We start from the raw sequence: 17,823 nt of genomic DNA, 5'->3' as shown, positions 1-17,823 counted from the left end.
TTCGCCATTTTCTTGTCTCAGTCCGTCCTTAACCGTTCGCGCTCCTTCAGCGAAAGCCCGCCCCTCCGCCCTGATTGGTTACACTCCGTGGACGCAACAATCTCATTGCGTAACCAAGGCGAAGATAATGCTGAGCTTTAATTGGACGAAAGCCCCGTCAATCAAATCTGTCAGCTGGAGAAACCACCCTCGACACAACAGACGTGCTCAGCTTACATTTAACTTTTAAAAAGAAGAAAGCACCTTCCTCCTTGTATGAATGATTGACTTATGTCTTTATTTCACATAAAATATCTGCAAAACATCTTTGAAACACGGAAAAGCTGCATGTTGTGGTTTCTAACGTTAAAATTAAGATCCATAACGATGCTGAGCAGCTGCAGTGAGACATGTACGCTTTAAAGTAAACACAGGGTAAAAACAGCCCACGCTGCAAGGATAAAATCATCCACCCTAAACCTTCAAAACGGGTGGATTTAGTTTATCATCTGATGTGGTACGTTATAGTTTCAGTTGCCTGCTTGAGGTGTTTTAAGGAGCAATGCTAAAGGATGAAGTTGTTTTTTTAACTGTTGGTCCACTGGTGACTTGCTCTGGTGTGCCAAGTAAAGCAGTGGGAATGAGAGCCTGGCATCCACACCCATTCTTCTTCTGTCGCTACCTAAAATGGAAACCGGTCTGGGTCTTCTGGCTGGATTTCAAGTGTTTTGAAAGATGTGTGCACTCTATAACATTTTGAGATTGTATATTAAATATGCCTGTTGTGAGGTTTGCCATCCTTGGTGTACAGTGCATTAAAATGAACAGCAAAAATCTTTTCAAAAGTTGAATGCAGCCTGTTCATGCTGACACAATGTAAGGCAGTCATTCTTCTCTTATTTAAACTTTGGAAACAGCTATGAGAAAATCCCTTGAAAAGGACATATGCTACATCAACTTTAAGCACGTGTGTTATCAGAGCTCATGGACAGAGTAGGTGCAGTTTCTCCCTCTCTCCAAGGCAGGAAGACACACCAGAGAAAGGGTGATGCCAGGAAAGAGAACACTGGATGTGGATGTGGGTCACCTTCTGTTTCGCATCCATAATCACCTAATTTCTACAGCACCAGGGGGAGATGAAGAGCTTGGAAAAAGATGTGAAATACAGAGAGATCAAAGAAGCATACTGAATGTTCTAGACTAGCTTCTCTAAGTCCCGCCAGACTCCCTGCAAGTCAGGATGTAGGTCAGGGAAGCTTTTAAGAGCTTGCAGTTCTGAAGACAGCATACCCAGTCAGATGACATACATACGTGCACAAGTATTGGTTTTCTAGTTGTGAGAGCACTTTTTGTTGACCTTTTACTTTCCCCAGACTGGAATCATCCCTCTGCTGTGGCTCCCTGTTACTTTGAGAAATGAATGTGAATCATTTGATTAAAATAATTTTTTTTCTTTTGAGCTGTTTTTTTTTTTCTCTCCAATTAAAAGGTTATGATTCTGGAGTTTTAGGTGATCTTGTAACACACAAATGTGCGGCTAGTGTAGTTCTTTTATTTCAAAAATGTAAAAAACTACAATTCTTATATACATAACTGTAATGAAACTACATTCATTATTGCAGTCAAATAAGTTTAGTGGCGCCATGTGGGGATTTATTTGTTAGGATTGTTAGGAAATGGCTCTTTTAATGCCAAAGGTTGCTGACCCCTGCCCTGGCCCCTACCCATTGCCACTGCAATTAAATAACAAACATCAGCGCTATAAATTTAATTTGAATACCTAAAATCAAGTTTTAAACCTTAAATGGACCTCTGTTGTTGTTGGAAAGAAGCACCAATTTGTCCCAAGTACAAATGTCCTTGATCTGAAAAAAAATAAATAAAAATGAATCCACACACACACAAATGCAACACTGTCAGTTATGCCCTGTTCACTCACCACATGTGACTAAATCTTTGTTTTAGAGGTCAAATTCAAGTGTAATGTAAGAGAAGAAGAGTTGATTGCACTATGTATTGCCTGGGTCATAATAAAAGCTAATTTGGTTGATATTTGTGGTGTCATTGTATTTCCGTGCTCTAGAGTAAGATGCCTCAACAATTGTTACATTGCTTGACATGAAAGCCTGCAGCCTATTCAACTTGCCTTCCATATGATGAATTGAAATAACTACACACAAATGTGATGATTTCCAAACTGTGTGCCAGGACACACTGGTAGCTCCCAAAGACATTGCAATTGGGCCAACAAATAATTGTAAAACTGTGCTGTAGTTTTATAGGGTAAAGAGTCACGGTGAAGGAAATAACTTTCATCTTGCTGCACTGACTGCAGGCTGAAGGATGGCATCAAGGGAAAGTAACTTCATCTTTATTATTTTAATAAAAGCGCCCTGAGAACATGTTTAGCCTTTGTATTGAGGTACACCAAGTTAAACATTTTAACATTGGAAAAGGTTTCTGCTGCCTCCATTCCAACACCTTACATGAGCATAGCAACGTGGGTTAGTTTCTTTCATAGTTGGGCAAGTGTCCATCAAACAGCCATTGTTACATTGGCATCATTTCTAAAATAAAAAAAGGTGAATCAAAATACAATTAGGATGTGTTTTGTAGAGGGGAGGTCTGAGAATGAAACTCGTAATACACAATAGCACCACCAGGCTGTCTACCATAATGGTCTGTGAGTGGACTGGCTGAGCAGATGCTTTCAACTCAGCAGTTCCAAAGCAAATATTGCACCAGATATTATTCATGCTGACCTGCATATGATTGCACATTCCTAGAAAAGCCCTGCCAAGATTTGTCCTTTTCATGCCATTGAAAATTCTTTTCTGATCCTGCCAACCATTAAAACCATAAATCCTACAGCTTAGTTTTTTGGTTTGTGTTTGTATTACAAACAACTGTGGACAACTGAAGCATTTTATGGAGATTTCAGCCTTGTTTTTAACCAATTTTGCAAAAATATGACAGGAATAACAAGACGTGGGTAAAAGGAGATGATCACATCAAAGTGAATTGAAACAATTACTATTTATTAATCTGAAATCTCATAAAAAATAACAGAAGAAAGCCCAGGATATATTTCTTTGTTTCTGCTACGGTGAAATTTTGTACATATCAGCTTCATGTTTTTTGCAGCTCTGTTTATCAGTATGGTCTATGGTTTATTGCCTAAGACAATTTCCACCCACTAAGTTGTGACCTCAAAGAAAGTGTGGGATGGTAATCCACCATTGTGAGAAATCATCACTATTTGTTGTTCACTTATAAAGTTTGACTGAAGAAATTCCTCTTTTATCTGTTATGCTTCAAATAGTCCCTCATACTGTCATACGAAATGACAATAAAATTTGTTTCTAATATATCTTCTGTCTCTTATGTCCATATTAAAACATTTTATTAACGGTTAACAGTTGTCTGGCCTCTCTTAATGTCCACTGTGACACCTAAATTTTTAGAAATGCGCATCTTCTTCTTTATTGTTGTTAATTTTAACACAATACTGATCACAGTTTTGTTTTGCACTGTATATTAATAGTACATAACTGCATTTGAATCTTTTATTGAATGACTGTGGTGAAGATGTGCATCGCTGTCAGCCTGTTTTCTAATCTTGTCTGGCTTGGCAGACAGCAGCTAACACTGTCGTTACTGTAGTGCATTTAAAGCAGTGATGTTGTCTTTCAAACACCTCGCCATCCCACCTACACTGAGGGAGAAGAAAACATTGACCCTTTGACAAGGTTCTGTATTTCCAGCATTAGCTTACCTTCAGTCAGTATTCAGCTTTCAGGTTATTCTGCCAGTTAGCCAGAAAAACAACATCTGTACACTTTGTTCTAGCTCTTGAAAGTGCAATCTGACAGATGACTGCCCTATTGCATTATTTTGTCTGCTACCGCATCACAGTGAGGCACAACCCCTCTTTGAACTGCCCCATACATTGGTTTCCTGGCGATTTTGAGATTGTGCTTTTAGTAAGGTCTAGTCTCCATCACAGATCTTGGAGGGTATGAAGGTTTAACCGCTGTTGTTTTCTGAGCAAAGACTCATGTGCTACAAGGCTATAAATTGATGTTGTGCATCCCAAAATGTGGGTTGTAGCAGTCTTTACATCCTACCTTCCCGGTTCTTAGAAAAAAATCACCAAACAGACAGTCAAACTAAAAATGAAGTGTCCTGATTTGGTTGAAAAGAAAATAAAATAATTTTTTGGAAGCTCTTTCACTCGGTTTAGTCTTCTGTCCAGAGTAAAAAGTAGGTTGCTGAAGAAAGGTGGGAGACCATGGAGGCATCAATCTGTCACCCCAGTACAGGATGACAAATGTTTTGTTATCTCTCTGTCTCTCAAAATTGTCCCACACTCCTTTAGTGAAATCTCAGTGACGCAGACACTGCCAGTTATGTCGTCCACACAGGAAAGCAGGCAGTAATTCTGCTGTGGATGCGGGTAAGTATGACAGCTCTACAAGCACTTGACAAACAATGACTAACGTGTGTACTTGTGTCAGAGATGAGGAGTTCTTGCATGTAATACCATCTGGTTTCACTCCATATTGGCTGATGTTAAATAAGAAGAAGTGCAGTTGTGCTTTTTGTCCTTTGTTGATCCAACAGCAGTATGTAGGTGGTCACAGTGGAACCTAGTGATGATCTGTTATGATAGCAGTAGCAAATGTCATTGCTCTAACATCCACTTTAGAGGCATTCACATTGGTTTTATGACTGCATTTGTTCAAAGAAATTTGGCATTGGGTTCTGCTAGGTATTAAATGTACTAAATGGCCAATGTAATTCAACTTAGGTGAAGTCCATTGTCTGATCTGTAGCTGAAAATAGTTCCTGACAAATGCACTTCCTTATTCATAATTGAATAATGCTTGCTAAAATCTGAATTTATCTTCTAAAATAAAATAAATAAAATAAAATAGAATTTAAAGTTTTACACTATGTTCTAAGTGGATGGGTTTGGACTACCTCAGAGTGGGTCGCAAAGCTAGAAAGTACCCATGTAAAACATTGTTTTGGCACTTACTAAAGATTCTACACTGTACAAAGATGCTTATGTCGATATTAATTATAAATACATATAAATGAGCTAGGTTCTATATTAATATTGTGAAAGTGTTGTCATGTTCAGTCCACAGAACACTGAGCCTCTATTCAGAAACTGAGTCTGTAAATCAGTCTTCAGGATTTGTGTAACTTTGTGATGCCACAACAAAGCAGCCATTTCCAAGCCCAGCTCACTGGGGCTTTGTTTGTCTGGGTGAATCAATCAGAAAAGAGGATCTAAGCCTCTATTCTGATTGGCTCACTAACCTGCTGTTGCAAATGCTCCAGAGAGAAGCCTGACAGGAGACATGATTACATTTTGGTACTTCAAAACACACATACATCTTCATATGGATACCAACTCCTGAAATGAAACGCTGGAATGGTGTAAAATGTTTTAATCAAAATGAAAACATCTCTTAATTATGAATGGTCTCACCAAGTTCTGTCCCCTTGTGATTATGGCTTCTCATTGTTCTGGCATCACAGGCCAACACTTAAGTCATCTAGGAGAGATCGTCTCACTCATCTTGCAGGTTTACTTACTTAGATTTCATTTTTGGGAAACTCCCATGCAACCCAAACAGGCAGGTTTCTCCACTAAAGCCCCTGCAGCATTGCCCCCGTGTAGCAGTCATTCTTCCCGTTTTTGACAACAGGAGAGGTGGCTGCAGCAGCTCTGTGAGAGGCTCCAGAGGGCCCTTTGCCCAGTTGGCTGCTGGTTGTTGTGGCTGAACTAGCTGATGAAACCCTGACATTACTTAAAGTACGTCACCAGCTCAGCAAGCATTACGGCTCTTGAGTATTGAGTGTTTACGTATGTGTGAGACATCTAAAGTTCATCTAAACAATGACACTGGTGATGGACAGTCAGCAAAGACTAGTGTGCATACCACTTCAGTTTTTAACATCCTGATTGGCTGAAAGATTATCTGTCTTTTCACTTCAACCATACCACCTTTGTCATACATCAATATTCTACGATCAGTAATGTTTTTAAGTTTCATTATCTTGGTGCTCAGACTTAATGACCTTTGTATTTTTGTCATTATTGATTTCTATTAGTTTCTACTTTTCTCGCTCATTCACTCATCAATTGATGATGAACCGGCTAACTGTTACCACAAATAAATCCCTACAGTCAATTAAATAGAAAGTTAAAAATTACACGTATTGAATATTTGAAAATATTTATTAAAGAAACATGATAACATGTATTTATAAAGTAGTATGAAGTATATAGGTGATGATTTCCTTTGAAAGTCAACTTCAGAAGTCAGATAGAGTGATAAAATATCATGTCTACACCATACAAACGCTATCATGTGTTTTAGCCCAGAATGTTGTTGTCCTTCACAGACAGGACTGCTGCAAAGCTTTGCCTTTCAGAACATTATATTTAATTTTCTTAAAGGGTCTTGTAAAAGTTTTAGTTCTGTGTCAGTTTTGCTTCAATATGTGTTGTGATATTTTTGTGCAACATAAAATATGTTCATTAGTTCCAGTGTCAGTGTATTTATCAGTAAGATCAGGCAAGATTTACTGAACCCATCTGCACCAAACCTGGTTCATGCTCAGACTTAATGACCTTAGCATGTTTTTGTCATAATTGACTTGTATTAGTCTTTTCCTTTTCTCCCTCTTTGCTCACTGGTCATTTGATGATGAACCGCTTGCTGCCAGCTAATTGTTCTACACATAAATCCTTACAGTCAATTAAAATGAAAGCAAAGTATTTGAAAATATTTATTAAAGTACATATCACAAACATGAGAACATATATTTATAAAGTAAAACAAATATAGTATAAAGGTTATGATTTCCTTTGAAAGTCAAGGTAATTTCAGAAGTCAGATAGAGCAATAAAATACGTCTACAACTCCACTTGGTTATGAACAGAATAAGAGAATAAAAAAAAAAACATTTGAAAGATTTTTTTTTTTTTTTTTTTTTTGCTTGGTAATTGAAGCAAGAGCAGAGATTTCATTCAATATGAAGCTGGAAAACAACTCTTGACAAAGCTTTGTGTACTGCTTCAGTGACAGCCAGGTCACTTTCAGTGCTCAGTTTGTTGCTTACAGAGTGGTAAGTCATAATACTAATATCTTTTCTCAACAGTCTCTTTTTTGACTGGTCAAGTAGAAAATTCTGGACAAAACAAAAATACCTTTATAGCTTTAAAATGGAAAAATATTGACCAACTTTCAAGTTTTCCTCATAGACATCTACAGTAGAAAAGGAATAGCTTTGAAGAGTGGTGAGTTCAATACTGTGTCATCTGCTACTACACACTCATCATATATATACAGCAGAATAAGCAGCCTTTGGCACTGGCAGAAATCTTTACACATATGCATCAAGTGCATATTTGAACAATTTACTGTATGTTGATATGTTAGTATATATTAAATGCAGATTTTGACAGTAGCAGCTTACACACTCAATCACACACACGGGCACACACCCACGCAGGCAGGCTGGCAGATGGGCTAGTTTGGTTCAGTTCAGTTGGCCTCCATTTGAAGCGGCGTCAAGGCGTAGGAAGGAATATGGGTGCATGGAGGTGGGCACGTCCCAGTCCTCACTGGGTGGAGTCGGAGTCACTGGAGTCCAGGCTGGCCTGTGTGGGTGTGGGGGTGCAGCTGTGATGGGCAGCTGGTGGGCAGTGGAGGGTCTGCGTGCTCCGCCGCAGGTTCTCCAGGGATTGAAGGAAGGAGCGACGTGCTCTCTCCTCCTCCAGGGGAGAGGAACCTTCCTCTTCAACCTCTGCAATCTCAGCAAAGGTGACAGGCTGTGTTTTGAAGCGAGCCTCGCGTGGTCTGCGTGAGCGGCTCTTCCCTCTTGCTGGCGCCTTGGGAACAGGCAGCTGTTGGGGGAACTCCTCCATGGCTGAGGCCATAAGGTGAGCCGGCAGGACGTGGAAGCCAGAGGCCTCCATAACCATCTGACGCACAGCAGCCATTGGTAGAAAAGAAGCCAGGAAGGATGTGAAATTATATGTACCTGAAATGAAATTTAGCAGATGGAACACCTGCAAGAAGAAAGTTGACTGCTAGAGTCAGTCTCAAAGCTGTCTTTCCTTGGTCTTTCTGGTACCTTGTCCTATTTGAAGAATAGTCTCTGAGTCTCAGGAGCAACAAAGCCAGAGTCCTTCAAAGCACGAAGCAAACAAACACTCCTCAAACCTCCAAGTCCAGACTCACAGAAGATAGTCAGCTGCTCTCTGACTGCTATTCACGCTACAGTGTTTCAAACCTGCTGAGGTCTGTCTTTGCTCTGTGTGAATCTCTGTCTGCTGAAGATAATGTCACCAGGAGCTCCAGCTCTCTCTTTTATAGCATCTCACTACCCATTCTGTCTCTCTCCCTCTCTCTGTTCCTGCCAGGTCCCTCCCACTTCCCCTCCTTCCCTCTCAGTCATGGTTCCGGCCTCCAGAGCAGTCAGCCAGCCAGTCACCCCCCTCAAAATAAACATGTGAGAAGAGTGTAAATGTGTGTGTGGGCACTTTGACAGATTTATATTGGCGGAGATCTGTGAAGACAGAGGGAGAGGAAGATGGTTGAGACAGAAATGGATACGGTGACATTAAGATAGACATTCAGTGAGTCAACTTGGGCAGAACGACAGCAAAGGAGAGGACGGGAAGGCAAAGAATTAGGGCAAGGAGAGAAGTCAAGGTTGAAAACACGCAAATGCTATGATGTGTTTCACAGACCGGACTGGTGCAAAGCTCTGCTTGGTGTGGCAAGAGACAAGCTACCCTTGAAAAGATTTTATTAGCTTTTCTTGGTATTACGAAAGTTTTCATTCTGTGCCAATTTGCTACAATATTTGTTGTGATATTTTTGTGCAACATGCTGCTACATAAAATATGCTCATTATTTCCACCAGGTTTCAACTTGTGTCAGTGTATTTATCGGTAAGATCATCCAAAATTTACTGAACCCATCCGCACCAAATGCGGTGAGGGGATGGGGCAATACAGCCAATTCTGGGGCAGAGCTTCTCTATTTGCTACAAATTTAGACTGTTGTAGCTCTTGCAAGTATAAACCGTAGTGTCTAACCAGGATTGGAAAACTATTTTTCAATATTGAAATACGTGCACTCAATGTGCACATTAAAAATATTCTTACCATGCTGACCCTAACCCTTCTTCCCCATGTAAATATAGTCTATGAACGAAAGACTGCACAGAAAGAAGCACACTCAGTGAAGTATGTCACTTTAGAGGGATCCTCAGTCCTCAGCATGATGTTTGTGTCTGCAAACAAACATGGGTTCAGCTCTGCTTACAGTGTTAATACTGTATCTGTGTAAACATAACCACAGGAGAGGAACTGTGCCAGGAAGTTATCACAAGTCTTGTGTTTTCAACATGTTATATTTTCACACAGCGATAATCTGCACCGACAATAATCAGCAGGCAAATCCACCTGGATTGGATTTGTTTGTGAAAGCAGAACTCACAGAGAGAGATTATCTAACAAAAGGATGATTGCATAATTAACGTAAACAAAGACTATCCAGAGGATCCTTGCAGTCAGGACCCTGTCTTCTGAATCCAGATTTCGTTATGGCACCCATTAAAAGACGACAGTGTTCTTCTTGTGGCAAAAGCACTCCTATGAGACATTTGGCATCCACATTCAGGGACAACCGCAAACCACACAGGCTGCAATGTTATGGAAGTATCTCAAATGAAGTTTATTAATAAATGATGTTTACTTGCAGTTTGTTGATAGACTGGGGAGATGTTTCCTCTCTCTTAATGACTTATGAGAGAGGAAACATTCGAATAAACAACAACAAAAACTGCGACATGAAAGTTTTACTTCGCAGTGTCTCGACTAATGCACTGAGCAGTTAAATGTGTCACCTCTGTTCCTCAGCATGGACTCAGTACTTTTCCATTCACCTGCCCCTGCCTCACTCAGCCTGTCAAGCCACACCCCCTCACCATCTTACTCCTCACACCTGATCATCCACCTGCAGCTCATCGCCACCAATTTAGCCCTGTGAATAAAGACTCCAGCCTCACAGTCACCCAGTTGCCAGAGCGTTCTTGGCTTTCATGCAAGACTCTACAGCACTCATTTTGAGACTGATTCCTTGTTGCTGACCATGCCCATGTTTTCAGCCTCTGGAACCTGTCTTCCCAGAATTACCTGGTGAGCTGTGCCTGAGGATGCTTTACCTTCTGCGACCCTCCACTGAGTTCAAGGTAGCATCTATTGCTCGGGTCTGCTCCCCTGCCCTGGTTACAGCTCTACACAAGAAACCCTGAACTCATCCATGAACTCTGTCAGTTTTTCTGCGTAGGTCACTAATAAAGGTCATTACCAACTGTCCATCGCTGTTTGTGCTGTATTTGGGTCCCTAAACAACCCCGTTACACAAATGATGACTAAGAAAGGCACCATTTGTTGTTTTGACTGAAGCCACTGGGGATTGCAAAAACCAATTAATCATTTTGTGATGTTCACAATATCATAATTCATTTTGCACTGAGACATTGTTGCAGGCTAATGTTTGATAATTTATAAATTTTCCGGTGAAATCTCTATAATTAAACTAGTCACTTTAAACAATTCACTGAGGCATGACAAATAGCAGTGCACATCAGTCAGATTTTAAACACACATTGACCGTTTACTCACATGGTGAACAGCCTTTGTTTGATACTATAGCAGTGAGTGCTTCGTTACATCAAATGAAATTTATTCGTATAGTGCCAAATCATAACAAAGTTACATCGAGGCACTTTACATGTAGACCAAACTCTTTATGGATTTATTCCTCCAAGAGCAAACACTTGATGACTGTGGCAAACAAACTTCCTTTAAGAGGGTAAAACCTCGGGCAGAACCAGATTCAGGGAGGAGAGCCATCTGCCTCGACTGGTTGGATTGAGAGAGGGAGAGATGATGGAGGGGTTGTGAGAGCGAGCATGGAGGAAAAGGGGGGGGGGTCAGCTGAGGGACGAAGTGAGAACAAAAACAGGAGAAGAAAAGATGCCATGGAAAATACAAACAAAACATGTAGTGAGTCCAACCTGGCAGAACCAAGTTAATATTAGCAGTAGGAGAGAAGGGGTTGCGATGGGAAGTGAATAGTAGTGCGTAATGATAACTAAAGGTAACTACAGCAGCAGCAGGTACTGAGCAGGAACATGGAGCAGAGATGATTCTGCAGCTGCAGGACGGGGACAGGAGGGACAAAACAGACTATGGGAAGAAACAGAGTTAGAGATGTGTAAGGTTGTCATGCACATGCATGGGGGAGAGAGAGAGACACACACACAGAGAGACGGAGAGAGGGAGGCAGAGGGAGACGTGTCGCCCCCAGCAGTCTAGGTCTATAAAGAAAAAGACTCACTAAGTCATACATTTTTAACTGGCTTTGTCATAAATGAAGGCTTTCAGCCTGATCTTGAAAGCTGCGACAGAGTCCGCCCCCTGGACCGGTACTGAGAGTTGGATGTACTGAAGAGGAGCATGATAGCTGGAAGATCTGCCTCCTGATTTACTCTTGGAGACTCTAGGAACCACAAGTAAACCTCCATCTAGAGAGCGGAGTGGCCTGCTGGGACAATAAAGAACTACGAGTTCTCTCAGATATGATGGAGCTTCGTACATTAGGAGAAATACTTTAAATTCTTTTTCTGCATCCTCTTGAGAGAGGATGTTTCTGATCTTTGCAATATTGCATAGGCTAAAGAAAGCTGTCCTAGAGACTTGTTTTATATGAGTGACAAAGAACATGTCCCAGATTCCTAACAGTGGAATTGGAGGCCAAACTAATGCCATCCAGAGTGGCTACATGATCAGATAAGGCTTCTCTTAGGTGCTTGAGGCCAAACACAATGACTTCAGTTTGGTCTGAGCTCAGAAGTAAAACACTGTAGGCCCTCCGGGTCTGATGTATGATTAGCTGATTAGTTTTGGTCGGCTTCACTGACAAGTATAACTGAGCATCATCTGCATAACAGTGAAAATTGATCCTGTGCTTCCAGATAATATTGCCTGAGGGAAGCATATGTAGGGTGAAAAGAACTGGTCCAAGGACAGAACCCTGTGGAACGTCACGATCTTCTAAAGTGCATGAGGAAGAGTCATTGTTAGCGTGAACGATGTGATGTCAGGTAGAATTGAATCACCTTACTGTGGCTCCTTTGATCCTGATTTCATGTTTCAGCCTTTGTAAGACAATATTATGGTCAACGGTGTCAAAAGCAGCACTAAGATCTAACAGGAGAAGTATGGAGGCCAATCTATTGGCCAATCCAAAGCCATTACAATGTCGCTGGTAACTTTTACCAGTGCTGTTTCTATGCGATGATTTACTCTAAAACCTAACTGAAACTCTTCAAACAAGCCATTCCTATACAGATGTTCACAGAATTGGTGTGAAACTGCTTTTTCTAGAATTTGGGAAATGAAAGGAAGGTTAGATACGCGTCTATAATTAGCCAAGACATCTGGATCCTTAGAAGGCCCAGATGTGAGTAAAGGGAATTGGCACATGTGTGTTCCATTAAGAAATCCTGGAGAGAGTCATTCAAAATCTCAAAAATATGTTAAAAAGCGTCATTTGGTTTTGGTATATCACACCAAGGTTTCAGTGTGCTATCCACAACAGTCAAGTCACCTTAAAGCAACTTTTTAGTGAAGTCATGACAGCTAATGTAAGAGTTTGATTCTCAGATAATATGAAAAGGCTTTTAGTAGCTGTTGTAAGAAAACAGGATGGCGGTTCATGGGTCACAGACTGTCACACAGAGTGCTCAACATTATATGCAGCCAAAGTAAGAGTAGAAGAGGAAACACAAACACTTTGCACATCCAGCATCATCCCCGTCAACACATGACGTCAGCTGTCTGTAACCGTAATGACTAAATTTATCAGTGTTACTGCTGACAGGAGTGTGTCAGGGTGGTGTCATTTATGCTGCAGCTGACTTTTTCTCTCACAAATCACACAGACCACTTAGTTCCATTCATACGTGCAATTCACACTCACAACCGCACATTCACATTTCTGAAAGAAAGTGGTTTCACACTTTCATCCCAGCTTCTCTGAACTTAGAACCTCAGAACCTTAACAAACTGAGAGGGGAACATGGGACAGGTATCACAAAAATATATTTGCTCAATAAATGAACTATATTATCTCTTGCTTTAGAGTCGGCTGTTTGTTGAGGTTCACAACTATCGCCATTATTAGCAGTGATATTATCATATAGATCATCAGGGACTGACACACAGAGTGACAGACTGAGCAGCTACTGAGCTGAAATATTGTTTCATAACTGATTCCAAGTTCAGTAAGTTCAGTAAACTAGTGGTGGGTTGACTGCTCTGTTTAATTATTGAGCTACCTTCTGTCGCTAAAGAGCAAACATGAAGGATTACATTTTTGTTATTTTGTGTAATAAAGTGACAATAAGGTATTAAGCTGACACAGGGTCACAGAGAAACGTTAACGTTAGCAGAATGCTATACATATAAGTTTTATATATAAGTTTACATTTTATCAATTTTTTTTGTTTTCCTATTTAATATGTGGAAACTCCACAAAGGTCCATCTAATCTGTAACATTATGTTGGTAACAGAGGAAGGATGTCATAAAAACTATGACAAATGTAATTATTTGCAATAATGTGAACATCACAGGAATATAAATGTTGTTTTGTCTTTATGGAGAATGCATCTAGCCCTGTGACGCACACCTACGACGTGTATCATCAGGCAACATGTGTACAAACATCAGAAACTTACAAACAAACCTCAGAGACATTCGGAGTTACTAACATTGACTTCACGGCACAATTTTCACGAATGACGTTACGGTTGAACATGGCTGCCCTGACTTCGTCATGCATTCCTTGGGTGACACCTCAGGAGGGTTCGAGGGAGACCGGGTCATCCTGTTTCTTGTCTCTTTCACACACACACACACACACACACACACACACACTCAGCCAGGTTGTCATGGCTTTGAACTTGAATATACCCTCTTGGTCTATTTCGAGTTAAAGCCCAACCGCACTCAAGGCAACACACAACTACCAGTCAGGTGACATGACACCTCGATTCCTTATTCACTGTATACAGTAGTGTTCAAAATAATAGCAGTCCAATGTGACTAACCAGATTAATCGCTGTTATTAGTATATTTTTTATTGCTACATGGCAAACAAGTTACCAGTAGGTGCAGTAGATTCTCAGAAAACCAACACTTGTAAACGAATTGCCCAATTGCACAGCCTTAAGAGCGTGCATATCATGAATGCTGGGCCTTGTTGGTTTTCTGTTTTCCATGTAGCAATAAAAAACATACTAAAAACCTGGATTGATCTGGTTAGTCACATTGGACTGCTATTATTTTGAACACTACTGTATGTGAGTGTGTGTGTAACAGAGATTTTGCATCATTATGCATACATGTATGTGCACACCTGATTTTTAGTTTTATATCATCACTCATTTGATTGATGATTTTGGCATGTTTGCAGGAATAAAAGCTGCGTTGAATTGCTACTTAGAGGGTTAAAAGCTCTGTGTGTGTGTGTGTGTGTGTGTGTGTGTGTGTGAGTGTGTGAGTGTGACTGTGTGTGTTAAGTCCTTGGGGATGACTTGTTTTCCGAAAAGATCCTGCCAAGGCTGGATGTGCTGTACACAAGGACATAGTCTGGCAAAAACAATTACCCAAAAGCCCTTTGCACACTCATCTCTCAGTCACGCCGTTTAGAGTTTGATGTGACTGTCTTAACAAATATCATACGGCACATTTTCATTACTTGCGTTTAAAATCTCTCAGATCAAAACTCAATGCTTCTGCCAATGTGATGAGCATCAGAAGGTGACTCCACTGGTTGCAAAGGGAAGTTAGAATGTGTTGAAGTCTATGTGAAAATGACCCTACTCTCTTGATTTAGTAGCTTAGTAAAATGTGTTCCTGATTTTAAGGTTTCAGTTTCTACTCTCAAGTCTTGCTCAGTAAAAAATTATATTTGCAGGGTGTGGATTATATATGTATAATGAATATGAAATTGAAATATTTATGAGGCAGCATGGCAGCATAGTGGTTAGCGCTGTTGCCTCACAGCAGGAAGGTCTGGGGTTTGAGTCCCTGGCCCGGGGCCTTTCTGTGCAGAATTTGCACGTTCTGCCCATGTCTGTGTGGGTTTCCTCCCTCCGTCCAAACACATCATGTTTGGGTTAACTGGTGGCTCTAAACTGTCCGTAGGTCTGAGTGTGAGTGGTTGTTGGCCCTGTGATGGACTGGTGACCTGTCCAGGGTGTACCCTGTTCTCACTGTGAGCTGGGATTGGCTCCAGAGCCCCTGCAATGCAGAAATGGATAAGCAGCAGAAGATGAATGAATGAATGAATGAATGAATGAATGCATGCATGAATGAATGAATACTTGTGCACAATTGGAGGTACTTTTAGCCAGCATACTCAAGAACAGTACTTAAATCCAAGTGTGAGTTCCGGTTGACTGCAGAGTCTATCTGCTGGATAAAACTACAAAGATTTTCATAACATAAAAACTGGTTGCACCGAAAATCCTGATTTTGGCATAATATACTGTACTATTATTTATCCTCTTTTCAGAAATGAAACAAATATTGCTCCTCAGATCATTCCTGGTCCTGCCTTGCTCTATTTCATCCTGTATCCTATATCCAACAGCTGATGGCATTTCGGGGAGAATACCTCCAGCAGGAAGCAAGGGCAGCTGACAAATAATCCAGCACAATCCTTCTTGATCACCTTCATCACTCGTCTCACCCTAATCACCAACTGCTCACACACATCATGTCCTTTCAAACATGCTTGTACAAGGAGCGTTACTAATGATTATATCTCTTATTTTCTTGCAATAGTTGAAGAAAGGTGTATTGATGAATTTGATTCAGATGCAGTGATATTTAAAGACCGCTGCATTTGTAGTGTTTCCTTTTAAATGTGCTTACAGCAGCATATTCAAAATGAGATCTGAACTGGGATTTGAGCCAGTGTCAGTGTTACAATGTGGATATAAATACTGCAGCAATGGCTGTGAAACACTGTTGGAAGCAAGGACATCCACTGCAAAAGGATTTAGATGAATCGTATTAACAAGTAGGCTCAAATTTCACTAGATTACACCTCTCTGATGCAGAAGAGTGTGCATGTTTATGGTGTGTGTTATGTGCAGCAGGCTGGTTACAGGGCATAGATATACATAGACTATACAAGTGTATGACACAGTGAGAATTACCAACACATGTTGGTCAGTGCATCAGTACAGCAGGAACTTTTCCAAATACAACAAAGCAAAAACATCTTTACATGGCAAGATGAGGTTTTTCCTTGCCACTGTTGCCAAGTGGTCTTTAAATAAATTTATAAAGAGTTTGGTCTAGACCTGCTCTATATGTAAAGTGCCTTGATGTAACTTTGTTATCATTTGGCGCTATACAAATAAATCTGATTTGATTTGATTTGATTTGAGGTGGGAGAAAATGTTTCATGAAAACTACAAAAACATAATAATAATTGAATTATTCCCGTCTCCTTTGCTCTTAAACCTTAAAAACAAGGCTCAGTGTAATGGAAGCACTTCTTTATTTGCCTGCAGTTCCAGAGCAACCGGGAAACCAGCAGTGTTGTGCAGACTGCCTGAACGAAAGGTGTATTGGCGACCCTGCAGACTGTTCACTCTCCACAAAGAGATTCTGTTTGCACCAGAAACCACAACTCAGTTGCAAAGTACTGCTGGAACTATCATCAGTCAGTGATAACAGTAAAGGATATGTCACTGCCCAGCAGGCTCTGTGTTTGTGTCTGATTGTGCATATTAAAAAACCTCTGACAAACAGAACATTTATAAAAATGCCATTTTCTGAAAATAGATAGTAAAATTATGTCCTCTGAAATCTGATCTTTATTGCTTTCGCTTTCTTTTTCCTATTGTTGGATCAATTAGTGCTACATTAGGACTGTGTAGTGGGACAACATTAAAAATATACTGTGATACAGTTTACGCCAGGCTTCCCAGGCCTACATTCCTTGTCATTATTCATGTCACACAACTGACACACGTAAACAGTGTATGTTTATGTGTATACAGTTCTAACAGGGCGAGATCCCGCAGGGTTAGACAGTGTGAGCGGGAAAGTGAAAGAAGCAGAACATAAAAAACTAAATAAAAAGGGCATCTTCATGAGCAATGTGACACAAATTGTGTCATAAGTGCGTATTTTCAACTGTATTTGATGTCTTTTTGCTCCACTTGATACAGGTCAGTCATCCTGAGTGTAAACACAATCAGTTTAAGGCAGATGTTACGATGATCCAACACACAGCATGATCCAGCACCAGCCGACACTGTGGGCCTTTTGCTGTGCTGCGATTATCTCTCCCTTCCATTCCATTATCGCTGCAGCAAATCCCAGCTGGTATTCGGTGAGGGCCAGGTACATCCTGGACAGGTCAACGGTCTATCACAGGCCCAACATTTAGGAAATTTAATGCTCAGACTCACTTACACACCTATGGGCAATCTAAGAAACACAGACTGTGAGCTATGAGTTAGAACCGAGAACTCTCTTGCTTTGCTAGGAATCTTTAGTGCAGTCCCTACCACAGCACCATCATGCTGAGTATGTGCCTGTGAAATTTGGAATTCATCAGCCCTTATAAACAAATTTGCCCCTGTTGTAAAGATTCAATAGTAGAAAAAATAATGTAATAAACAGCTAATAACATAATAATAAAAATATAAAATGTTA

The 17,823-nt window shown here is 40.5% G+C and overlaps 1 protein-coding gene across 1 annotated transcript; it reads right to left on the bottom strand.

The window, feature by feature from the left end:
• Positions 1 to 6,963: 6,963 nt before the first annotated feature.
• On the bottom strand, positions 6,964 to 8,325 carry c16h11orf96 (chromosome 16 C11orf96 homolog). The gene has a single exon (XM_029523431.1). It carries the CDS (start codon positions 8,000 to 8,002, stop codon positions 7,622 to 7,624), a length of 381 nt encoding a protein of 126 aa, XP_029379291.1. The 5' UTR covers positions 8,003 to 8,325; the 3' UTR covers positions 6,964 to 7,621.
• Between the last annotated feature and the right edge of the window lie 9,498 nt (positions 8,326 to 17,823).

Source organism: Echeneis naucrates, chromosome 16 (genome assembly GCF_900963305.1).
Source record: "Echeneis naucrates chromosome 16, fEcheNa1.1, whole genome shotgun sequence".
NCBI classification, from domain to species: Eukaryota; Metazoa; Chordata; class Actinopteri; order Carangiformes; family Echeneidae; genus Echeneis; species Echeneis naucrates.
The sequence above is the reverse complement of the archived record's forward strand: the minus strand, read 5'-3'. Positions and strand labels throughout refer to the sequence as shown.